General features: G+C 50.7%; 1 protein-coding gene across 2 annotated transcripts in view; it reads left to right on the top strand.

The window, feature by feature from the left end:
• Positions 1 to 1766: 1766 nt before the first annotated feature.
• Rims4 (regulating synaptic membrane exocytosis 4) overlaps positions 1767 to 25146 on the top strand; it is a 64087-nt gene continuing 40707 nt past the window's right edge. The window contains exon 1 of one of the 2 annotated variants that reach the window (XM_008762471.4): positions 1767 to 2160. In XM_008762471.4, coding sequence (XP_008760693.1) covers positions 2064 to 2160 — 97 coding nt within the window. In that variant the 5' untranslated portion in view covers positions 1767 to 2063. 2 annotated transcript variants of the gene reach the window in all.

Raw genomic sequence — 25146 nt, 5'->3', positions numbered from 1 at the left:
AGAAGCAGAAGCAGCTTTGAGATGTATGGTTTCTGAATGACTAGAAAGAACGAGGTTCCATTTACCAAGGTGGGGTGATTATGGGTGGAACATTCTCATATATCTGTTGTTCTCAAAGTCAGAGTCTGTTTCCTGGAAAGGGGAAGAGGCTTGAGTAGTGTCTCCTTTGTGCCAGGTACTCAGTGAGATGACAGAATTGAGGAGATGGTCCAGGGACCTCTACCCTTTGACTGCATGGGACTAGGGAAAGACATCACAGACATGAGAAGGACCCATTCGTCCCGTAGTAGCTTTGAATATGGAAAGCCCATGTGTAAGGGCATCCATAGACATCAGTCCAATAGCCACAGGGAACTGAATCCTGCTGGTATCTGAATGATCCTGGAATCCCATTCTTCTCCAAAGCCAGTAGTAACAAGCTACACCTCACTAATACTTTGTAACATTCTGAGAACCCCGCTCAGCTGCCCAGACTTACAATCTAGACAGATTGTATACTAATAAAAGGTCTGTTGCTTTTAAGCTACTTGGTTGGCTAGGAATCAACAGAAATACAACCATCCAAAACAGAGGGTTCCTGTTGTCTGATGAGAAAATAGGTTAGTGAGACAAAGGGGCTCACTCTAGGCCACTTGGAAAGGAAGGACTGAGCAGTCCTTTCCCGAGGCCATCTCAGACGGCTGCTTCATGGGAGGGGTGAGAACACCTGAAAAGGGCAGTCACTTCTGCTGGTAGAGCGGGCCTCTGGCCATTCAGGTTTGGAGGGCAAAGGGGGTTTGCAATTGAGCTTATCTGTTTCTACTCCCGCTCTGATAATCTGTTCCCGTGGGTGTGATTCGGGGGACCGTGGTCATCAGAATGTGTCTGAGAGTGTGTGCCAGTGTGAGCCTGCAGCGGTGTCTCGGGATCTTGAGTCTGAGGGTGTCTGTGCATCAGAATGAATCCATCCCTGTGAGTGACTCAGTCTGTATGGCTGTGTCTATAGGTATGAGTGTTCCGAGGGTGGCTGTCCCAGTTTTTGGGACAGATCACTACAGGAGGAGGGGTGCTAAGTGTCTGAGGTGGTCTAGAGCTATGCTCTCTCTTTGAGAGAGACTTCTAGGATGTGTCTGCAAGCAAGTGTGGGTGCATGAGAAGGTGTGTATCTGTGCAAACTACTGTGGGGTTTCTGGGTCTCCAATATGCGGGAGTGGGAGGACATGTCCCGCCTGCCTGTTGCTCCCTGTGATTCTGCAGGTCTCTGTGGACCCTCTGAAGTTGCCAGTGGGTCTCTCTGCCACTATGTCTGTACGAGTCACTGGGTGTCTATAGATTGTCTGTTCAGGTATCTGTGAAGGTGTCTGTCCAGGTGTCCCTCCGTCTTCGGGTGTGAGGGAGTCTGAGATCTCTTTTGCCTAGCAAATACATCCTTGTGGGTGCTTGTGTACCTGGCAGGTTTCTTAGACTTCTTGGACTGTGTCCCTCTGGACGCCTGAGGTTATCTGGGTGAGGCCTGCACAAATCGGGGTTACTGGACACCTGCCTCAGGAGCGAGTCTGAGGACTGACAGCCACGGGTCAGAGCGGGTACTGGAGGTTCAGCCGCAGCAGCCGGGCGCAGACAGCCTTGCGGCGGGCTCGTGCACCTGCCGGGTTGGCGGCGGCGGCGCAGCCCGCACCCTCGCGGCTCCCACGCCCCGCTCGCGGCGCCCCCTCCCCCGGGCCTCAGCGATTGGCTGCGGCGCTCGGCTCCGGCCCGCCCCGCGCGGCAGGCAGGCTGGGGACGCCGCGGGCCAGAGCGCGCTGCGCCGCCGCCACCACCACCACCGCCGCCGCCGCCGCCGCCGCCGCCGCCGCCACCACCGCCACCACCGCCGCCACCGCCGCGAGCACCGCGCGTCTCCCGCTCCAAGCGCCGCCAGTGTCCGGCCCTCTGCGCCCAGGCGCCAGCCCCGCCGCCCGCCCGCGGAGCCCCGGGCCGCCGCCACCACGCCGCGCGCCGTACTCCGCGTCAAGAATGGGGCGGCCAAGCTGCCCAAGCCGCCCGCCGCCGCGGCGGCCGAGGCTCCTGGAGCGGGCGCGGGCATGGAGCGCTCGCAGAGCCGCCTCAGCCTGTCCGCCTCCTTCGAGGCGCTCGCCATCTACTTCCCGTGCATGAACTCCTTCGATGATGAGGACGCAGGTGAGCGCGCTGCGGTCCACCCACCCCGGGGGGGGGTTGTCTCCGGGTCCTGAAGCCAGGGACCCTCGGGGACCCGGGGCGCTCGGGAGAGGCGGCCGCTGGCTCCGCTGCCCTCTCGATCCTACTCGGATAGATACCCAGGGGCCCCTCCCACTCCCTCAGGACCCCAGGGGTCTAGGAGGAGCTCTGGTTCTGTTCCCCCCTCCTGCGCCCCAGGGACCCCTTGAACATCTGCATTCATCCTTCTTGCGCAAGTGGGCCCTTCGGTCTCCTGGACCCAAGTCTCCTTTTTTATGTGCACCTACAGGATTCCTCTGCGACCCCCTCCCTGACTTGTTTCTCAACTGGACTTGCCACCACCCAAGTCTGGTATTGACTCCCTAGTCAGATCTTGGGGTTTAGGCCGCTTCACCCCTGAGCTTCCGACGGGCTCCTGGTCGTTGGAGGTGGAGCACAGACCTGACCTCTCTGAGGTCTTTGTCTTAGCTGCATCTAGAGGCTCCCTGCCCAAGACCCCCTTGTTCGACAGCCAAAGCCTCTAGTGTCCCGATTTGTTCTTCAATCCCTTCCCCCACAGGCTGGGGCTCCAGACTCTAATCAGATTGGGGCGGGCCACACAGAACTGGCCCGGTGTCTGCTGGCCTTTCCTCCTTCCTCTCCAGGGATGTGCTAGGTAGTGTAAGTGCTAACTACACCAGCGCACCCTTCAGTGTGCGCCTCTGACTTCAGGTGATCTTGTCCCTGGAGTGGCCTTTTTGGGGTGGGTTGAACCCAGCTGCCAACCTTCAACTCAAACCTTCAGCTTCTAGGCCTGAAACACACACACACACACACACACACACACACACACACACACACACACACACACCCCACACACAAAAAAACCGGTAGCCACAGCCCAAGGGTTGGGAGGAAGCCAGCTCCTGGATACTGGAACCAGGCAGAGGGTACTGAGAGCATTGAGCTTGGTTTTGGATAAAAAGGGGAATCCAACAACAGGTGGGGGTACCTAGAAGGTTTGGGCGAGTTCCCCCAAAGAGTGCCAAGATTAGGAGTTAGAATCAGGCTCCAGTCTTTACTCTCTCCATATAAGCTGTGACCTTGGACAAGTCATGCCAACCCGAGCCTCAGTTTCCTCACCAGGAAGTACAGTTAACACTGCCTCGGTTACAAGGCTCTGTGTGGTGGGAGGGTGGAGTGAAATGGCTTTCAAACTGATAATTTGAGAGAATTTGAAGTCAATGAAGGGTGGGTGAGGAAGAGGAGTGTGTGTGTAAGTGTGTGTGTAAGAACAAGTGGATACGATACTGATTAAAATACATGGATGATCTCTTAAGAGGAAAAGAAATCATGTATGCACTACCCCCAAAATGTCACAATTTAGCGAATTCAAGAGTTCAGGTTTCAACTCTCTGCCTGCAGGCGTTTTCTGTCTCAGTTCTGTTATGGGATGGAATGGTGGGTAATAGACTGTCACCTATTGGAAGAAAAATGGGAAGAGGAAAGTTCCCCAGAGCCAGGTGGTGGGGGAATGGTAACAGTTGAGGCCAACACCTGACAGAATTTTCTACTGACCTGGCGATAGGAGTTGGGGGTTACAATGGTTATTACCCATCTGGTCTGTGGATTCACCATTTTACAGACCGAATAGCTGAGACTCAGGAGCTCATCTTCCCCCTCACAGAGCTGAGGAATGTTGAATTGTTATTCTAGACAAGACCAGGTGAGGTGGAATTGGGGCGGGGTCCCTGATACAGTGGCCTCTACTGCAGCTAACTCAGAGAGAGGAAATTGGGCTGGCTGCAGGGATGAAGGCCGGGCAAGTCTTGGAGCATCTGTGGAGAGAGAGCAGGCTTGGTGGCAGGGCATTCTCCCAAAGTTCCTCAGGCCACTTACTTGTGTCTCAAGGGACCAGCTGGGCAGGAGGGCAAGGAACACAGGTGTGTGGGAGCACCTGCGCCAGGCATGGTTTGCTTTTTCTCCAAAGTCATGCTACACATTGCGGGTCGGACACCTTGGCTCTTATTGCGGACCTGCTCTAGGTCTCAGTTGAGTCAAAGACAACTTCATTGACACTATTAACAGGATTTCTAAACATCAGTCTAATTTCCCCCCTTCTAAGCGAGTTTCTTCAAATTCTTGTGTTTCACTTGTAAGAGACCTAGAGATCATCTTCTTCAGCCCTCCTAGGGCCCAAATCCATTGGGTGGGGATTGGGTATCTGTGGTTGAGTATAAATGACTGAAACCCTGGTGTGTGGTATGCATTTGTCTATGTGAGTGTGTATGCGTAAACCAAGGTCATCTGGTGTCTCCTGCACAAAGCTGAGAACAGAACCAGGCTTTTGGCTCCCTTCAGAACACCAGTGGCTTCTCTTGCTGGAGGAGGAATTTTAAAAAGCCAGATCTCACTGTGCAGAAAATGGTTCCCAGGTGAGGAGGCCTTGGGGAGCAGTTGGCAGCCCAGGGCTCTGTTTGGACATCTCAGGCTCCCTCTCTGCTCATCCCTGTGGCTGCCTGGAGCTTGGGGGGTACAGGGAAAAAGTCTATTTCCATACCCGGTAGAATAATGAGGGGCTCGTGGAAGTGGGAAGTAAGGACCACTGTCTGGATGTTGAATTTCTCTTGATCATCTCATCTCATTCATTTTCTCCTAAAAGAAACCTTTCAGGCTTATTTCCTTTAAAACAGCACTGAGCTAAGTAATGTCTAAAGGCAGCAGAATAGGGTCTGGGGTCCTGCACAAGGATTGGCCTAACGAGAAGTGTTCTGTGCAGACTTGGCTCCTCTGGCCTCCTCCCCTCTCCTGCTGGCCCCCTTTTTACTCTGTCCTTGGCAGCGCCATTTCTGAGTGTGTCCCTGACAGGCTTCAGGCTCACAGAAGAGCCTCCCCTTTAGTTGTGGCTTCCAATTCATGTTGACACATCTTTCCCATCTACTGGATTAGGCCAGAGTCATCTTCAAGGTTCTCATGTTGTCTCCAGCTAGCTTCCTGAGTCATAGGCTGAGGAGGAGACTTCTCCTTAGCTTTAAATGGGGCATAGCAGATCCCTGCTTTGGACTTAGGAGTGTCAGGCGGTGGGGGAAGAAGAAGAGGTTCCTTTCTGTCTTTCTAGCACCCCGGAGCCCAAGGAAAGGATCGCTGCAGGTTGCTACAATGCCTGTCAGAAGAATCTTCCCTCAGATGTTCGGGATACCTCTCAGATGTTGCTAGTGCCTGCCTTGTTCCCAAGGACACTGGGGCTTTAGAGAGGCAGGCACTCAGGGACACTTGGGATATTTGTGGCCACATCTTTGTTGCTCAGCCTTACTGGCCATGGGTTTGCAGCTAGGGTGGGGAGGAGCTAGACGTGTGACCCTGTTTTCCTCACCTATATGAGGAGGAAAAATAATAGTGTTCCCAGTAGACTCCATTGGGTCAACGCTTTAAAAATTATTACCATGTACTGCATGTCTTTCTAGGTATTTAAAATGCATAATTTTAATCTTTCCTCATAACATTCCCCATAAAATTAATATCCTGTATAACATTCTCGTTTTCAGATAAGAAAACTGAGGTCTAGGCAGAGCAATCCCTTCAAGGTCATTTAGCCCGGAAGTGAGGGAGTTAGGGTTCAAATCTGGACAAATTGATTCAAGCACACTTGCTTTTAATTGTGCTGCTTGCTATATGCAAAGTCTTAGCACGGTGCCTGGCGAGGTACCTGGCACGTCTCAGTGCGTGCTGGTTCTGCTCTGTCTTATTAACAAGTGAGAGTTGTCGCTGAGCATGGCCATAAAGAAGACTCCTGTGCATTTGGGCAAAGAAAAATCCTGATTCTCAAAATGTTAACTGTCATCCTTTTAATGGGCTAATTTTATTGCGTTATAGTTTATAGAGGTAGAGCTGGGCCTCCCTTTTTTGGAGTGCTTAAAAGGTGGGTATTTCGGGGGCTCGAAAGCCAAAGGAAGGTGGGAAGCATTTTGGTTTATCGGTTTTCCTCTTCTTTCTAATCAGTTTATTTGTCTCACAACCACGTGCCAGTTCCTTGGGGGTGTAGATGGGGAGCAGGGGTGTAGCCCCTTCCTAGTAGATACCAAAAGCGGTTGTTACATCAGGGTCTGGACCTTAGGCTGGTGTTCCTGAGCCTGACCAAGTGATCTGGCGGCTAGTTCTACCCCTCCCGCCCAGGAGAAGGGAGGAGAAGCTGGAGCAACCAGCTCTGATTTGCCCATAGGATGGATGCTTCGATCCAGCTCTGGGAGGAAGTTACCATGGCAACACCAGCCGGCTACCAGTCCCTTTCCTAGCAGTTTAGGCCACATCTCTGGGCTGGGAAGCCCTTCGTGGCGCCTCCCTCTTCCGCTCAGACCAAATCTTCTCGAGGGGAGCATGGTGGGTGGGATCCACAACTGGTACCACAGCCCTCATCCCCACCCCCGGTTTTGAACAGAGGGAAATGGAGGTGGTTGTTTGAGCTACTTTAAGGATGTGAAGCTCCCCCATTTCCTGCCAGACAGATCTTGGCAGGGGGAATCAGGGTTGCAGTTCCTGCCAGCACCCCCAGGCACCTGGAATGACCACATTGAAGCCTCACCCTCCCTCCTAAATTTGCAGGATTTGGCAGAGTTTTCTTTCCCAGGCAAGTGCTAACTTTTGTCCTTGAAATTTGACCTGAGCTTCATCTGGGAAACAAAATGTCCTGCTGCCCCCATCCTTCCCCTAAAAATGGTGGGAACAGACTGAGTCCTTCAGCTCCAGAAGGGGGGCTGGGCTGCATGCATGATACAGGGAGACCCTAGGAGATCTTCATAATGGGGTCCCGTTAAAGCCCTGAGTCTAAGCTCCAGAGCCTCCTCGCCCTCCCTCACCCCAGGGGAGGCCACTCCCAGTGCCCTTTTCTTCTCTGCCATCTACTACCCAACCCCCCAGTTTGCCACCTAGAACTGTAATCTCCTCCTTTGCTTTTGAGAAAGGGTCTCACGAAGTAGCCCTAGCTGGCCAGGCATTCGCTGTGTAGCCCAGGCTTTCCTCAAACATGTGGTCCTCCTGCCTCAGCTTCCTGAGCTTGGGTTACAGGTCTGCACCACCACACCCAGCTTCATAATCTTCTGTAGATTCGAGACTGGGAAGCATTCTAGATTTAGAAAACTGAAGCCTGGTGGTATCTCAAGCCAAGCGCCTCTCTAGTTCAAGTCGAGCCATAAGGCGAACATGTGGATTAAGGCACTTCAATCTAATCATGATAAAGGGATCATCTCAGGAGAGCCAGGTGCAGGAACACACGTACACGTACACTCACACACACACACATGTACACACACACACACACACACAAATATGCACACATTCCCTTGTGCAAGTCTTAGGCTGCTGCTAGGGTCCTCTCTGATCCCCAGAGCCCTCTCCTTTACCACCCTCCTTGGGGATTTTGCCTTCCCCTCCTCCAGCTCCAACTTCCTTGGTTTGCACCTACCAAGCTTCCTGTGGCTCTGCTTGGTGGGGAGGGGAAAGGAAAGGTCCACCATCTACCTTGGTTCTTTTTGGGGAACGAGGCCCCTCCTTCCTCCTTGCCACTCTCCAACGCCCCAGCTGTTGGCTGAGTTGGGGGCAGTTTGACTGTGGAGGAGACTGGGCTAAGAAAGCAGCCATCCCTCACTCCCCACCCTCCACTCTCACCCCTACCCCCAGCTGCTCTTCTCTGCCTCCAACCTTCTACCCAACAACCATCATCTCACACCTTTAAAAAAAAATCTACCAGAAAAGAGCCCCACTGGTTCCCACGGTCTGTACCATTTGTTATCTTAATTTTTAAAAAACTATTTATTGTGTATGAGTACACTATAGCCATCCTCAGACACACCAGAAGAGGGCATCAGATCGCATTACAGATGGTTGTGAGCCACCATGTTGTTGCTGAGATTTGAACTCAGGACCTCTGGAAGAGCAGTCAGTGCTCTTAACCACTGAGCCATCTCTCTAGTCCCCCCCCCCCACCGCCCATTTGCTATCTTTTTGTGTGATGCTTGAATTTGATTCCATGCCCAGTGGCCTCAAGCAAATCCCTTCACCTTCTTGCGTTGGGGGAAGGATAATGATCTTGGTTAGAGCATCTCTCAGGGAGATTAAAAAAAATGAAATGACTGAAGTGCTTCCTCGGAGTTCTATAGCAACAGAGGTGTTGACTGCTGCTACACATGTGCCCATTTTACAGATGCCGAGCCCTACTCATCTGGAGTCATTTGTGGGTGGTGATCCTAGCCCAACCATACTTCCCTGGAGGCTACCTTCTAGTGCTGGAGATGAGTTCCTCCTATGTAGGAAGGGGCTCTACAATAGCACATGGCACAGGTCATGGTGCAAGGGTCTGTTTGGCTTCTATAAACACCCCAGGGACTGGCAGCCTGCTCCAGGCCACCATTCCTGGATGGTCCCCATCAGTTGGCCAGCCGCAGCTGTGGCTATGCTGACCTCCTTGAAGGATCCAGTTGTCTGCCCTAGCCCTGAGGGCCCAGCCATCACCTGCCTCTGCAGAATGATGTAGGCCAGGACTGGATTATATTTAACGCTGTGCTATTTCTACTTGACAGCTCTGGAGCACCACTCCCCTCCTCCTTCCTCCCCCCTCCCCTTCTGATTCACTTGGAAACTGACGAGGCTGATGTCAGCGCCTTATTCTTAGCCCCCGTAATTGTAGCCGCATCGAGCAGTGCGCACTTCATTAACAGTTTCTGTGGTGGGGGAGTGAGAGGGCTGTGTGGCTGGGCAGGGACACAGGTGGAGGTGGGGACAGGGTAGCCACTGCCTGGACCCTGGCTAGCTGCCTGTTTTGGATGGACTGAACTGGGTGGGTTCCAGGTCTGGCTTTCTAAGACAAGCTATCCTGGAAGGGTCATTGGAGTGTGGTGTGTGGTCTATTCTCCTCATGAGGCAGAGGAGGAAACCGAGGATCAGAAAGGTAGGGTGGCTTGCCAAGGTCGCGTGGTCCAGAGTTTTGGCTGTTAAGTCTAGATCTTCTTATCTGACATTTATTCATTAAGTTATTTAGTGCCAAACTGAGTTCTTGGTGCTGGAGATACTGGGTGGGGGGCGAGGTGCGGAGGAGGGGACAAGTCAGACATGGTTTCTGCTGTTGTGTCATGGAGCCTGAGGCATATAGACAATAACCAGGTAACCAATTAAAAACACTTATTTTCAGATGGTGTCAAGTGACAAAAGGAGATGGCATCAAGTAGTTGGGGGAAGCCGAGGCAGGGACAGTAGAGTTGAAGCTGCAGTGACAAAGAGCCCTGCCCTGGGAGGCAGGAGGCTCTTCCCCGTGTTCCAGGGTAAAGGTCCTGGGCTCAGTGTGACTTGGGGCTTTAGGGAGCAGAAGTGAGGAATCAGATCATCACCGCCTGGTAGGAAGTGACCAGAGCATCTGGTTGGGAAATGCGTCCAGAGTGGGGAAGGAAAGGCCCCCATGCGAGTAGCGACACGGCGGAGACTGAGAACTTCTCCTCAGCCCCATCTTTGGAAACAGTGGCTGGACTGAATGCACAGCATGGCTGTTTTGATCCTGTAGACTCCAGGAACTTCACTGCTCACCCTGCCTGCTCTCTTCCGGAGAGCGAGGGGTGGGGTGTGCAGGATGCCTGCTTTCGCTCTGCTTCTTCTAACTCACATTGACCTCGGGGGGACTCTGGGGCAAGTCACTTTGTCTCTCTGCACCTAATTCCCTCCTCTGTAAAATGGGCCACAACCATAGACCACACCTCAAAGGTTGCCTTGAGGGACGAATTATGTAATGTGCTTCTCCAGAGCAGGGTTGTAGCCTCGGTGACTGGGATCAAAGAGATGGTGTGTCCAACACCCCGTTTACAGGAGGTTTTAGCCAGTGCTGGCTACTATGGCTGTCCCATCTATTGGAGCGATGAATCCCAGCATTCCCTAGGTCTGTTCCCAGGCATACAGTATACACACACGCCGATTCTGGGACACACCGGCTCTCTCCCTCTTCCTCTCCCTTGCAGTTTGTCTCTCTGTCTCTGCCCCTCCTCCCCCTTGTATGTATCTTTGTGAAGTTTCATGCGTACATGTGCACGGATGTGCAAGAGACCAGAGGCACTATCAGCCTTATTTTTTGAAGCAGGATCTCTCAGCGACTTGAAACTCACCAAGTGCACTAGGTTAGACGGCCAATGGACTGCCCGTCTCCACTCTCCCAACCCTGAGATGTCTACCATATGTGGCTTTTTTTTTGGTTCTTTTTTTTTTTTTTTGGTTCTTTTTTTCGGAGCTGGGGACCGAACCCAGGGCCTTGAGCTTCCTAGGTAAGCGCTCTAACCACTGAGCTAAATCCCCAGCCCCCATATGTGGCTTTTTTATATGTAGGTTTAGAGATCATGTTTTTGTGGCAAGGACTTTAGCCACTGAGCCCCTCCTCGGTTCATATGAAAGTCCTTTAAGTGCACTCACTGTGTCTCAGACCTCAGTGCTGGCTATTATCTGTGGGCCCTGCGGTTTCTTCACGGTCTCCGATCCAGAAGAACTTCAGCTGTGTGAGGCTTACAGTGAGCTCCCGGCATCCTCTGAGAAGCCATGTGAACAAGTAATGACTAGGCCAATGTGTCATAGAAGGCGCAATGAGCCGAGGACTGGTCACAGGCAGCCCCTGAATCTCAGAGAGTCTGGGTCTAGTGCCTTTTACCAGATGCAACAGGGCACCGCTCTCTCCTGCACTAATGAAAAGTGGGCAGGGCCATGTGTGCAAGCACACGGTTCATTTGAGGACAGCCTCGACTGGGAAGAAGTAAGTGAGAGGGATCATGGATGTAGAAGGCATACTGCTGGGAAGAGCTGCCAACGGGTTGGCTGAGTCAGTTTATTGAGATGCTTCTGAGACAGGCTGGCCAGTTTCTAGGGAAAGTTTAGCAGGAGGCGGACCTTGTGGAGTAATAGATTTCTTATCTGCCCCCAAAGAAAACTCGAAATAAGAAGACAAGGCAAGGCGCCTCGAACTAGTTTGCTGGTGGGGTGTGACCTAAATGGATGGGAGTGCTCTCTTGGAGGGGTGGCTTGGGCTAGCAGTGACCTGGATGTACCTTGCTGCTACGAGTCCATTGTAAGAAAGTGGTCCGGGCCTCAGCCCTGTGTGTTAAAAAAATGATGCACAAAATAGAGATCCAATGAGGAGGTGAGGCTGTCTGTGCCTCATGTGGAGAAACGGGAGCTGCTGCCTTTCCTGTCATTGTAGACTTCCTGGAATGAGGTGACCACAGGCTGGGGCGGGGGTGTCTGGGCCTGGCGAGATGATGGCTCCGTGTGCCCATGGAGCCCTGTAGGCTGCCTTGGTGGTCAGAGAGAAGAAGTCTGCACAACAGTGAGCATGAATCTCGGTGTCTCCTCTGGTTTTGTGTGTGCATGCATGCATGCGTGTGTTCATGTGGGCGCTTGTGTATGTGCATGCGTATGCACGTGGACATGTGCTCTGAAGGCCAGAGGACAACCTCAGATGTTGTTCTTTGGGAAGCATCCTTAAGGCAGAGCCTCTTGGTAGCCTGGAGCTTTTACAGTTACTCTGGACTGGCTGGGCAGTGAGCCTCAGGGAGCCACCTGTCTCTACCTTCTAGTACTGAGGAGGTACAAGGGATTACAAGGATGTACCATCACACCCATGATTTTATGGGTGTTTGAGGGCTAGACTCAGATCTTTATACAGCGGTTGGTTTACTGAGCCATCTTCTGAGGTGCCCCCAAAACTCAGTGTCCCTGTCTCCCAGACTTCCAGAGTCTTTTGGGGGTTGGTTCAGATGCAGGCAGAGCCTTCTAGAGAGAAAGGGCCTCACTTCCCACTTATTGCCCAGCCCAAGTCCCTTAGTGGGTGGGGCACTGAATAATTTAAAAAAAAAAAGCACTCAGAAGGCAGAGGCAGGGGGATCTCTGAGTTCAAGGCCAGCTTGGTCTACAGAACAAATTTTAGGATGGCCAGGGTTACACAGTGAAACCCTGTCTCAAATTCTTTTTTAAAAATAAGGATTTTGGACATTAGTGTATGCATATGCAGAGTCTAGAATGTATTGGACAAAGATCCCCCCCGAGAAGTGTTCTGGATGCCCCATCATCGAGAATCTTCCTGCTCACTTCCGGATACAAGCGCTGTTACCAGACTTTGAAACTGGGTCTGTTACCGTCGTGTTGAAAACATCTGTGTTGGAAAGAGCAGAATAGCCCCAAAGGACATCAGAGAAACTGTCCACCCACCTCCTGCTGCACAGGCCTACTCCCATGGCCACCCTGACAGTCTTGTTTTTTTTGTTTTTGTTTTTGGTTTTCCTCTAAGTCAGGGTTTTTCAGTGTAGCTTATGCTGTCTGTAGGTCAGGCCGGTCTTGAACTCAGAGCTACACCTGCTTCTGCCTACCGAGTACCTAAAGACATGCGCCTCCACCACCTAGGTCACCATAGTAATCTTTAAGGTTGCCAGTGTCCCCTTACTTTCCTGTTACCAAAATCATTTAAGTGCCTAAGACACTGCCTGTTTCTGAGCCTTCTGTGAGGGCTGCACAGGCGTCAGATGATCCTGGATGGCTAGAAGGACATAGGTGAGAGTCAGACTTCACAATCAGAAGGTGTGGGTTCGAATCCTGCCTCTGCCGTGTGTTGATTGAGTAACCATGGCGCAAGTTCCATGACCCACTCAGAGCCATCTGTAAAATGGGTTCATCAGAGCCCCTTCCCGCTGCAAAGGTGTCACGAGGATTAAATGAATCAGGATGTGTCAAGTGATTTATAGAGGGCCTGGTGCACACCAAAAGTGAAACATGCCAGCGCTTAATAGTATAGCATTTTTTAAGCCCTGAGATTGATGGACTATCTTGGGTAAAGACCAGAGAGGCACCTTCATTTGTCCAGAGCCTCACAGCAGGCGGCCAAGAAAACCAGAAACAGCACCAGCGTTCCCACACTCGTGACTCAGAGCCTCCTCTGACCCCAGATGTGCCATGTGCTATGATGGATAGATCCTGCTGGCCCCTGAGGCTTCAAGTCTGTACCATACATATCCAGCACTCAGTGTCCCTGGAAAATGCCACTAGCAGTCACCCTGGGCCCGGGCGAGAGGATGTGTCACTAATTGGGACCTGCCATGAAAATTAATTAGTTCCTCAGCACAAGTCTTGAGAAACATCTTTCATGTGACTGGGCCCAAGACCATGCTGGACCAGGAGTCTCTGGGGGACCCATGCAGAACAGGCTAGGCCATCCTCAAGCCTCCTGGCCCCAGGAAGCTGTGTATCAGTGAAAAGGCGAGACCTTCAAACTGAACAATGAACCAGGAGTCTCTTGCAAGGGAGTTGAGCATGTAGATGACGCTTGGAGTCCTGGAGGTTGTTTGAGGTGGAAGGCAATGTGGGGGTTGCGCAAACTCAATATGGAACTGCATGAACTATCCCTTCTACCTCATTACTTAGCCTTTGCTTCAGGTTTGTCTGACGATAGGTGGTAGAAGCAACAGAGAGGGTTTTGGGTGGTCAAGGAACACCGGAGCCACCATGGCTGTTCAGTGGCTTGTGCCGAGAGTGGTATCACCATAAACCAGCTTTCTTATCTCTCATGTTAATAGCCCTCTAGCTAGGGCTTCCAGGGCCAGGCAGCTCCCACCAACCAAAGGTGTGTCTTTATACAACAGCCGCTTGGTGGGGTGAGGGTTCTGTTTGGTAAAAAGGTCTGTCCAGGGCACTGGCATCTGCTGTCAGGGAACCTCTGACTAGAGCAGGGAGAACAGGGGAGTCTAGCTCTGTACTGTACCATGCCTTGGCAATGGCGTGTCCCCTGTTCATAGTCCATGAGGTGGGCCTGATTATTTCAAGATCATGAGATGCATCTCCTCTGGCTTGACGCCTGTCTTGGCCAGAGTCATTTGCCTCATGAAAACTGGGGCAAGACTCATTCTCTAAGCCTGAACCCAGCTTTGTGGTCTCTCTTATATTCTGCATGGCATTTCTAATTCTTCTGGAACATATGTGTGTATCTGAGACTTCTCAGGGTTTCTTTCCCAGTGCCACCTTGAAGGGCATCTGTCTTGATTACCACTTTGCATCTTCTGGAGTCTTCCATACTGAAAGGATTTCAATCTACTCAGACTCCTGGAGCCCCATGGAACATTGGCCTAAGTTGGAGAGGTGGGCAGGGGCTGGTTTGTTAGGGTTTTCTGATTTCAGAGCTCATTTCTGTTAGTTTACTGGTTGCATTACCCTGGGGCATACCACTATCCTCTTGAACCTTGGTTTCCATGTGAGCTGAATGAGTGTGTGGCTATCAAGTGGCAGGGATCCTGTAAGTTCAAGATGCCATATGAACCCAGAACTTGTCCCTAGCTGGCCAATGGTGGAGTAGCTGAGAAACACCAATGACCCCCAGGCTTGTGGAAGAAGCAATGTATGCATAGGGAATAGTCTTGGTTTAGGGGTCCTCTGCAAAAGGGGGACAACAGCATCACCCCGCTGTCCATGTTTGGGTTTCTTCAGGTGTAAACTCTGAGGTCGGGATTGAAGTTTAAACAGCAGAGATGCCACTTGAAGCTGCTGGCTTTTCATGAGTTGAAAGTTGAATAGCGATTGTGTATTATTCACATAGTTTACAAAAGTGGTCAGATGCTCAGGAGGGAGGTGGGAAAGTGAAGCAGGGAGGTAGCCAGGATATGGCACATCTTTAGGCTGGTGACCTCTGAGTGAGGGACACTGGAGGTGAACCTTCCTGGAGACTTTGGGGAGACTGCCTCATATACGACTGTTCTGAAAGAGGCCAGACAGCAGATATTTTGGTCTATATTGCAGGTCTAGGATCTCTGTTACAACTTTTCAGCCACAAAGACTTTGTGTAAATGAACAGAGACTGGATCTTAATAAAACTTTATTGACAAGTGAACTTAGTCTAATGGCTGTAGTTTAAGAACCCCTAGGCTTGTAATCACACTTGAATTTCTAGGATTAGAAAACACACTTGAATTATCTACCCAGAACAAATGAGTAGGACTGTTTGTGTGTCAGCTTCCTTCATAATGGCAGAGAGCTGGGATGGGCACCCAGAGTGGATATTGCATTTCTAGCAGAATAGGGTTGTGGGAGCAGGGGTAGCCCATAGGCAAAGAAATGCAGGTGCCGGTAAGAGAGGTTGGGTCAAGATAGGGGTGTGAATTAGGGGATTGGCAACAGCTCACTGTAGCTAGGGCTGTGGCTTGCTTGACCATTAGAAGAGAAGCCACTGGAGAGAAGGCTGAAGGATAAACAGGACAGGGCCAGATTACTTGACTGCACATGTCTGTCTTTAGCAAGCATTCTAATGCCTCCTGGCTCAGAATGGCTTCTCTATACCTGATGCTGTTCTATTGTTTGCCACACTCTGTGTGGACATGTTAAGTAAGTACTCTGCCAGTGAGCTCTATCCCCAGCCCCAACTGATGGTCTTGTTCTAGCTTTCTACTTCTGCACCTCTGCTGGGCTGTCCTATTCTGGGGTGCCTCTCCCTCCTCTGGGAAGCACTCCCGGGACCCTCTACTTTGCCCTGTGAGTTCCCATGGTTCTTTACTTTACACTTCCTCCAGGGACTTGTGTGAACCCGTGTCCCACCCGGGAGCACTGGTTTAGGACAAGCAGTTCCTAGCCTCTCCCTCCCTTCCCAGCACCTCGTTCCTTCCTTTCTCCCTTGGTTCTCCCTTGGTTGCTGTTGCCAGCCTGCTCTGGGAACCCAAGACAAGCTACCTCTCATCTTCATGGAGTTCTTAGTCTGAGGTTGGGGATGTTATTGGACAACCTAAAGAAACAACAGATGGTTCCATTATCCCCATGGTAAGCACCATTTGAGGATGCATGCCAGGAAAGGCCATGGCAAGGGATCTGGCCCCAGGAAGGACAGAGGGCATAGCTAAGCTGATGAGAGGGATGAGTACAGTTGACCTTGTGCAGTGGCAGAGGGTGAGAATGACAGGAGGCCACTGTGCCAAGCTCCGATAGCCATGGGGATACAAGCAGAGCACTGAATTCTCATGATCCATGTGGCTATCCTGCCCATCCCACCCATCTCTGTCCCTCTGTCTCTCCCAGGAGTTTGCACACACATAGAGATAATTAATTTAAGGTCTGTCCATGAATTATAGGTAGATTTTGCCCTTTAGTTTGTGTCTTTTAAACGTTTTCCAATACATGCAGCATGGTAAAAATGAGGGCTTCATAGTCAGGAGTCAGAAGCCAGGCTCCTACTGGCAACCAACGAACTTAACTATGCTATTTGCGAAAGGGCCATTCAAGATCACGCAGCGGGGCCCTGAGGCAGAATCCTTGTTGTGGCCTGGCTGTGGGGTCCCAGCTTAGCTTCTTGGCTTTGCTGCCATTCATAGGTTAGGGGCTAGGAGAGAAGGGCCCTCACCCAGTGCCTAAGACATGGTGCTCAAGAAAATATTAGTTCTTGCCATTGTCAGCAGCTATCAAGGACTCAAAGGTAGGAAAGGACTTGAAAGCCCAAAGAAAGGACCATGTAGTTGATGGGGTAGCCTTGGATTATACTTCATTATTAAATCTTGCACCTGAACTGATGGACAGTTGGAGCCCCTGTTGACTTTAGCAGGTATGGGTTATGCACTCAGACTTGGGGTTTGCAAACCTTAAAGACCTCTTTAGGGCTTGACGGGGAGGAATGGAGACAGTGGTCAGGATTGGCCTCCTTTGCACACGGTGGTTCTTCTCACATATACCTCTCCATCCCAGCCAAACCCTCAGCCAGGCCTGTGATGGGGCAGCATCCAGCTGCTTCGTGGGCCAGAGCACCAGAAAAAAGTCAGGAGTGTGTCACCAGGCTGGTCTGGTGATACTAGGAGGCAGGGAAGTGCCGGCTGGAAGGCAGAAACAAATTACTCTCGCAGAGCTGAGGCCGGGCCAGTTCCTGCCGTGTTACATTATTAAATTTGTAATCTTCGTTCTAATGCTTTCCAGCAGTGAATAAGAACCAAATTTAAAACGCTGGCTTTACGTTTCTGGAACGGGGTTCTTTGTCAAGAGTTCTTGAAACCCATAATTTCTCTCCAGAGGTGACTGTCTCAGTCTTTTTTAGAAAAATTAAAATAATAAAAAAAAGAAAGAAAGAAAAGAGAAAACTTTTCTTTAGTTAAAGGTTGAAGCTGGTGGGGTTGACCCCAGCTGTATGTCTCTAGTCCCCGAGAGGGCTCAAAATCAGGCCAGACCTGCAGATCCTCCCGTCTGCCTTCAAATTTGAACTCCCAAATCTGGGCTTTCTGGGGGAAGAGAATGGGAGAACCCTCAGGCCCACCTTTCCCCCAGGAGTTGTCACATCTCTAGATTTGTAAAAGAGTTTGGTAAAAATTGAGCCGGTGTTGCAGGGATCAGCCACTGTTCCTGTAACCTGCAGGCGGCTGCTGGCTTTGTCACTGCTGTCTTGGTCCCCGTTTTTCATCTGATATGAGGCTGCCAGACTCCTTGGGTTGCTTCTGCCTGCTCCCCCATCCAAGCCCTACCTCATGCCTAGGTATGAGGACCATGGAAGGGATATGTCATTTGTCCTTCACATGCTAGGTCAGATTTCAGGTCTGGGGACCCCAGAGTTCCCTACTTGAATGGCCATGAGCCAGTGGGTATATCCAGAGCCCTTCCCTGTGTTCATCTGGGAGGCTTGAATGAGTGAGCCAGAGTTAATTATTGCTGCCTCCCTTCTACAGCAAAATTGAGAGCCTCCTGAGCTACAAATAACATCGTTAAGCTTGTCAATCGCAGGTGGCCTTGAACCTTTGTGCAGGTTCGGACAGCACACAGGTGTGCAGTGGGGGCTGGGCGTGGAGACCAGGGGTGGGCTATGGCTGACATCCAGCACCCCCCTCACTTGCTGATCCGCCTCGGGACTCTGGGGATTCTAAATTTGAACCTGCCTGGGCCTTCAAGGTCATTATGCCATTACGAAGGCATATTTCTCAGAATAGAAGGAGGGGACATATTTTATTTAATAGCCCTGATTTATAACTTTTAAATATTTAGAATAAGTATGAGAGCCTCGTTTGTATTCCAGCCAGAGCCTTACGTATTAGGGCCTTTACCTCATCTTTTGAACTAAGAGTGAGATAGTGTGGCTTGGCCCTTCCAACTTCGTGGTCCACAGCATGGGACCAGGTACAGGAACCTGGATTAGATCAGAAAAAGTATGTCTTCCCATACCCCGAGACCCCTTCTCCAGGAGGGTGAGCTGCAGAAAGACAGCCCCTCCCAGGGTCCAGAAGGATACATTCAATGGGCAACAGCTTCTGCTAAGTCATAGCCACCCTCGCCTAGGCACCTTTGCTCAGGGCACAGCTGGCCAGAGAGTTCCCAGCATCCCTCAGACCAGGAAGAGCCTCAATCAGGACTCGAAGGGAAGGTACTGAGGCTCTGGGATTCTGAGCTGTTCCCACTGTTGTCATCCTTGTCCAAACAGGAGGTATGTGCCCCGGTCTGCCAGATACACTAAGCACTTCACCTCCATTATCCTATTGAGGTGTCAGATGGGGAGGGGAATACAGTGTCCACAGCATGCCCAGATAGAGAAACTGAGGCACAGAAAAGACAGGTTTGAATTTGGCCCAGGATTGTTCAGTGGTAATTTCAAATCCAGATCTGCCTGGTCCTTGAGTCCGTCAGTCTAACCACTGTCCCATACCACCCTTCATCATTCTTTTTTCTTTTTTAAACCTTTGTCTTTTACATTTATTAGTTGATCTTGTGGGTAGGAGCAGGGCATGGTGCAGTGTGCACATGGAAGTCAGAGGACAGCTTGTAGGAGGTGGCTTTCTATCATGTGGGTTCCAAGGATCCCACCCAGGTTGTCACACTAGGCCACCTTTCATTGATGGAGTCAGCCAGTAGTCACCAGCACTGTTTCCTGTGAGCCGCATCTTGAGGGGATGTTGCCATGGAGACAGAACCTTTCTGCACCCAGGGCAAAGACAGCAGGGCAGGTGCTGGGTGGCACTCTGGTGAGCTTAGGATGCTGAGAACTCCTGTGGTTCATGAGAAGCTGCTTACTTGCTGCAAAGTGACAGGCCACAAGATGGGCTTTCTGGGGACAAAGCAGATATATTATTTATATCTCCTGGGAGCTGTGGGTATAGGGAAACAGGGGTGGGACAGGTGGGTTGGAAAAGGTCCCGGAGCTTTTCCCAGTAACATCCTTCTCGGAAACCAGAATTACACCATTAGCTTCGGACTTAAGCTCTGTCTTCAGCATCCTGAAATTCAGAGAGTGTGGATGGAGAGGGAGAAGAGCCAGTTACACATACACTTCCGACAGGTTGGGTGGGATCTTGGCTCTGAGCATCCTGAACTGTGATCTTGTCCTAGCATAGGGGACCTCTCATTTCCAGGAAAGCAGAGTTGCCATTTACAGCTTTAAGTGTGTGCGCGCGCATGTGTGTGAAGTGCATAAACGCATGTGTGTATGTTTGAGTGTGTATGAGTGTGTAAGTGCGTAAGTGCGTAAGTGCATGTGTGTGAAAATGCATGTGAGTATGTGTGTATGAGTGTGTGTGTAAGTGCATGTGTGTGACTGTGTGTGAAAATGCATGTGTGTATGTATGACTGCATGTGTGTGTGAAAGTGCATGTGTGAATATGTATGAGTGTACATGAGTGTGTGTAAGTGCAAGGGTGTGTATGTGTGAAAAATGCATGTGTATGAGTATTTGAGTGTGTATGAGTGTGTGTAAGTGCCTAAGTGCATGTGTGTATGAAAGTGCATATTGTGAATATGTTTGAGTGTGCATGAGTGTGTGTGAAAGTGCATATGTGTGAATATGTGCAAGTGTGTATGAATGTGTGTATGTAAGTGTGTGTATGTGTGTGTATAGTGGTGCTGCATCCTGTTTGTGAACATAGAGGCCAGAGTTGCTGTCAGATGTCTTCTCTGGTTGTTCTCCAGATTTGTTTTTGGAGGCAGGTTCTCCTCATGGACCTAACACTCACTGACCTGCCTGGATACCCTCTGTCTGCCTTCCCAGCACTGATGTTAGAGTGTGCACCACCACATCTGGCTTTTACTTTGATGTTGGGGATCCAGAACCCCAAACTCAGAACCTCAAGCTTGCAGGGCAAACACTTTCCTGGCTATCTACCGGCTCCACGTTTTAACCTTGACACTTGTTGCAAACACACGCACCATTTTAGCTGCTATCTCCTTTACACACTGCAGTGTGCCATATGCCGAGGTTTCATGTGTGCTCCCTTGTGTGGTCCCAGGAAAGACCTTGGAAGGGCCTGCTCTTCTCAGTGGCTGGATCTGTACATACAGCGGATAAACAACTGTGTTGGCTTCCCAGGGGCTCACATGTTCAGGTGACACAGGGTATAGCCACAGTGACAACTTGAAGAAAACACAGAAAAAGAAAATAAAAAAAGTAAAAATCAAAACAACTCCAGGGCTGGGTTTAAGTCCCAGAAAGCATGGGCTGGGGATTTAGCTCAGTGGTAGAGCGCTTACCTAGGAAGCGCAAGGCCCGGGGTTCGGTCCCCAGCTCCGAAAAAAAGAACCAAAAAAAAAAAAAAAAAAAAAAGAGCTAGGTCTAGTGTCACATGCATGTTGCCCTATTCCCAGAGCTCAATGACCTGCCAGCCCAGCCTGCTAGGTGAGTTTTAGGTCACTGAGAGATCCTGTCTCAAAACACAAGGTGGACAGACAGCTCCTGAGGAAGGACACCTGAGATTGACCTCAGGCCTCCTGTTGTACATAGTCACATTCATGTCCTTGCGAGTGTGCGAGGGGACACACACACACACACACACACACACACACACCACGCTCTGACATGGGTACACAAGCCCACAACACAAAGTGAGGGAAATCCTAATCTTTTGCTGCAAAAGTAGAAAGAAATTAGAATACACTGGGACTGTTTTCAAAAGAGGGAGGGAGGGAGACAGAGCGAGACAGAGAGAGACAGAGAGAGACAGAGAGACACACAGAGAGACACAGAGAGAAACAGAGAGAGAGACACAGAGAGACACAGAGAGGAGACAGAGACAGAGAAAAACAGAGAGAGACACACAGAGACACAGAGACAGAGACAGAGACACAGAGACAGAGAGACAGAGAGAAAAACAGAGAGACACACACAGAGAATAGAGATAGAGACAGTGACAGAAAGAGAGAATAGAGACAGAGACAGTGATGGAGACAGAAAGAGAGAGACATTGACAGAGACAGAGAGAGACTGAGACAGAGACAGAGAGAAAGATTGACAGAGAGAGATCGCATGCATGTGCACAGGGAGAGTTGTTTAAATTAAACCAGGGTTGTGCTATGACACTATTTTGTGAGCTGAAGCCACCGCCATTCAAAAATCTCCTCAAAAGGACCTTCCCTGGCTGGCCTTGCTCGGATTCCTAGGGTCAGACCTCGAACTGAATGCCCTTCTGCTGTTGGTCATGGGTTTGGCCAGGCTGCATGGGGACAGCACAGCGCCTGCAGCTTAGCTAGAAGGGCCGTGGTGCGTATCTATCTCTACCTTCCCAGTCCTTCTTCTTGTAAAATCAATCAGTAAATAAAATTTAAACCTGACAGACCTCCACAGGATTTTATTCTAGGCCTGGCCCTGCATTTCAATGCAAGAAGCAGAAGGCTCGTGAGCTATAAATAGCCCCAGCCTCTACTTCATAGCGGCAGGAAGCATTTGTAGGTTGCTCCTCCCAACCTGGTGACCTGGATTACTTCCTCCCTGCAGTGGCTGCGTTCCTTGCCACCTCCTGTCTGTCCCGCATAGAGCAGAGCAGGCCCTGTTTGTGAGTAGTTAGTGAGCACCCCCAACAGGACCACACCCTCTGGGCTGGGTGCTCAGGCTTGTGAGGGTAACCCAGTCTTGCCTTCCAGGGAAGGTAGGTGTAGACACAGTGGTCTACAGGTAAGACTTTTCTGGAGTAAAAGCTCAGCAAGAGGTTCCTTGGCTTTGGGAAGTAAAGGAGGCTTCCCGGGGAAGAAGCAGACCAGGTGACCATGCTGGACACAGTCCTGTACTTACCCGGCCTTCCCTGTTGCTAAGCAAACTACACACAGTAAGAGTGGGCCCTGTGTTCTGTTGGCCAAAATGGCTCATAAGGCTTCCGCAGTCTTAGGTAAAGGGGATGCCTTCCTTTTACTGATGGTCCTTGAGTCCTCGCTTCTCTGGATTCCCAGCTCAGCCTAGACAATCCAATATCTTCACGGAGCCTGAATTCACTGCCTCACAGGCGCCCCTGGTGACACTTGTGCTCAGCCACTGGGGATTCAACATGCCGTCCAGTCTCCATCTGGGAACCATGGCTCAGCCCCTTATTTCCCCGATGAATGAGGGCAGAGTCTCTCTTGGGTGCCTCTTGCTGGATCAACCTCTTGTATCCAAAGTCTCCTTCACCACCAGCCCTAACATAGTGATGGCATGGATGATCCAGCCTATATAGATACTTTTGTTATCTATAAAATAACTATGTGGAGAGGCCAAAAAAAATAGATTTCAAATGCAGCCAGACCTGAGTTCAAACATCTCCCTTCATCATCGTCATCGTCATTGACATCATCGTCATGGTCACCGTCATCGTAATGATCATGATCACCATCATCACCATCATCACCATCATCATCACCATCATCATCATTGTCATCATCCCACCCTGTAGGCTGCGTCTTTAACCTCTTTGTGTCTCGGTTTCTACATGAGTAAGCTGGGCACCTAATGGCTCTTGCAGTCAGGCCCCTGGAAGGTTGAAGCGAGCCTGTGTGAGAAAGGCCCCATACTGTCGTTACTACTCTGGAGGACTTTTGCATGGTGAAATCAATACCTAGAAAGTTTTCGCTGAGTGCTGTGTGACTAGCCCTGCCCTGGGTGATGGGCACATTGCGAGGACATTCTCTCCAGATGGCTGTTATTAGCAGCAGCTTTGTTGACCTTGTATTGTCACCGTCATCATTGGCAGGGTGGGTGGTACAGCGAGAAGACACGGGTCAGGTAGAGGTGCACAACTGTGGCTCCAGCACTTGAGAGATAGCAGCAGGAAGACCAAGAGTTCAAAACCAACCTGGGATACGTGGGACCCTGTGTTATAGAAACAAAATAAACAAGATGGGGAAGATGAAGGCCAGAAAAGTTGGGGTAAGGGGTCGGTTATAAAATCCACTCAGCTGGCAAGGCGGGAGGCCTTGGCCTTCCACATCTTTCTCTCCTTTTCTTTACCTGTATTAGATTCTCCCAACAGTCCCTACGGGAAGGGAGGAAGGAAGAGGGCTGGCAGATCATTGTGCACTGGCTACAGGGATGTCTTCAGCCTTAGCTCTGCATGGTTTCTTCTGTGCTGGACAGTTTAGGAACAGCTGTAGGAACCTTCCTCTCTCTGTGCACAGTATCCCTGCAGACCTAATTATGATGCCTTTGAGCATCTTGCGGACAAAAAGGGCCCCTGGGGAGCACATATACCTGGTTACTCAGTCAGCTTGGGCTCAGATCCGCTCTGTCAGCTGCAGGTGCAGCCAGAACCCTGTTCCCTGTCCAGAGCCCCATCCGTCTCCACTCTTAGTCACTGCCAAAACCAAAGTCTAATGTTCTCTCAGATTTCTGAGGCTCAAGGCTGGTGCTGGCGGGCTGTGAAATGTCCCCCGTTGTCAGTGTCCTCCTTATCCAAGAAAGTGAGAAGTCTGCTACTGTATTTCCTCTTCTAGGGAAACTGGGCTTTGGGCCTGCTCTCTCTCCACTAGACAGAAGGCCCTTGTCCTGGCCAGGAAACCTCAGACAACACCAAGGAAACTAGAAAAAGTGGTGTAGCCTAAAATGTACCTATGGTTACACTGTATCTGTGTTCACCCCTGGCGAGGAGTCCTAACAAACTCCTCTCTCTCTCCCTCCCTCCCACTCTTTTATCCTCCTTCTTTGCCGTGGTCCCACTTCCCTGCTCCTGGCCCACTTCTCTTGCCAACCTAATTCCTGTAAGTCCTCACACCTGGAAGCCCCAGTGTTTATAAAATGCTTATTTTCCGTTCATAACCTTGAATCTCATGGAAATTCACGTTAAGTGGTATCATTGTGTGCTGTGTTTTTCCCCTTGGGGGACATCAGAATTATTCTCAGGAGGAAGACAGTCCTTGGTAGATTGTCAAAGGAGTCCACGAGGATCAGGAACTCAGAAACTTGTGCTTCTGGTTTATATGGAATGGTGCTGGGTGTGTTAGAAGTCAGGGAGCTTCAGGCTATGGGGCCACTCTGCCAACCGCAGGCCCCGTGAACCTGTTGACTCTCAGCCTCCCGTCCATGAAGTTGGTGTAAGACCCAGAGAGTGCAGGACTGCTTCTGTCGTCAACACACTGTCACTGTCATTGTCAGAGTGGTCCTCACTGTATGACAGGCCTCCAGATAGAAGGGCCTGTCTCGCAAACTGTGCCTTCTCTTACCTTTCCTTCGTCTTTAAAATTTCCTTTTATTTTTAATTGCATACGTCTCTGTGGGGTGTGTGCACATGTGTGTAGGTGCCTGCAAAGACCAGATGAGGGTCTCAGATCCCCCGGAGTTCCAGGAAGTTATGAGCTCATGTGGGTGCTGGGAACCAAACCGAGGTCTTCTGCGAAAACAGGAAGTACTCTTAACTGCTGAGGACATCCCTTCAACCCCCCTCTCCTGCATATTAATCTCACCCCCTTCAATGTGTCCTAGCCACTTGTGCCAGTGTGTGTGTGCACATGCAGAAGTGTGCGTGTGAGGTCAGAAGACAACCTTAGCTGTCATTCCTCAGAGGTGATCCACTGGTTTTGTTTTTTTGTAAAACAGGGTCTCTCTTTGACCTGGTCACCCCTACCAAATTGGGGTTACAAGCACAGGCCACCACACTGGGCTATTTTGGGGGTTCAGGGGATTGAACCCTGGTCCTTATGCTTGCCAGGCAAGCACGTTACCAAATGAGCGATCTCTCCAGCTCTCCATTCTTTGCACAAACCACACATAAAGCTGCTGTGGGTTTTATGTTCCTCTCCCTGGAGAGGTATTCA

Source organism: Rattus norvegicus, chromosome 3 (genome assembly GCF_036323735.1).
Source record: "Rattus norvegicus strain BN/NHsdMcwi chromosome 3, GRCr8, whole genome shotgun sequence".
Classification (NCBI taxonomy): Eukaryota; Metazoa; Chordata; class Mammalia; order Rodentia; family Muridae; genus Rattus; species Rattus norvegicus.
Note: the sequence above shows the minus strand (reverse complement) of the source record. Positions and strands in the feature narration are given on the sequence as shown.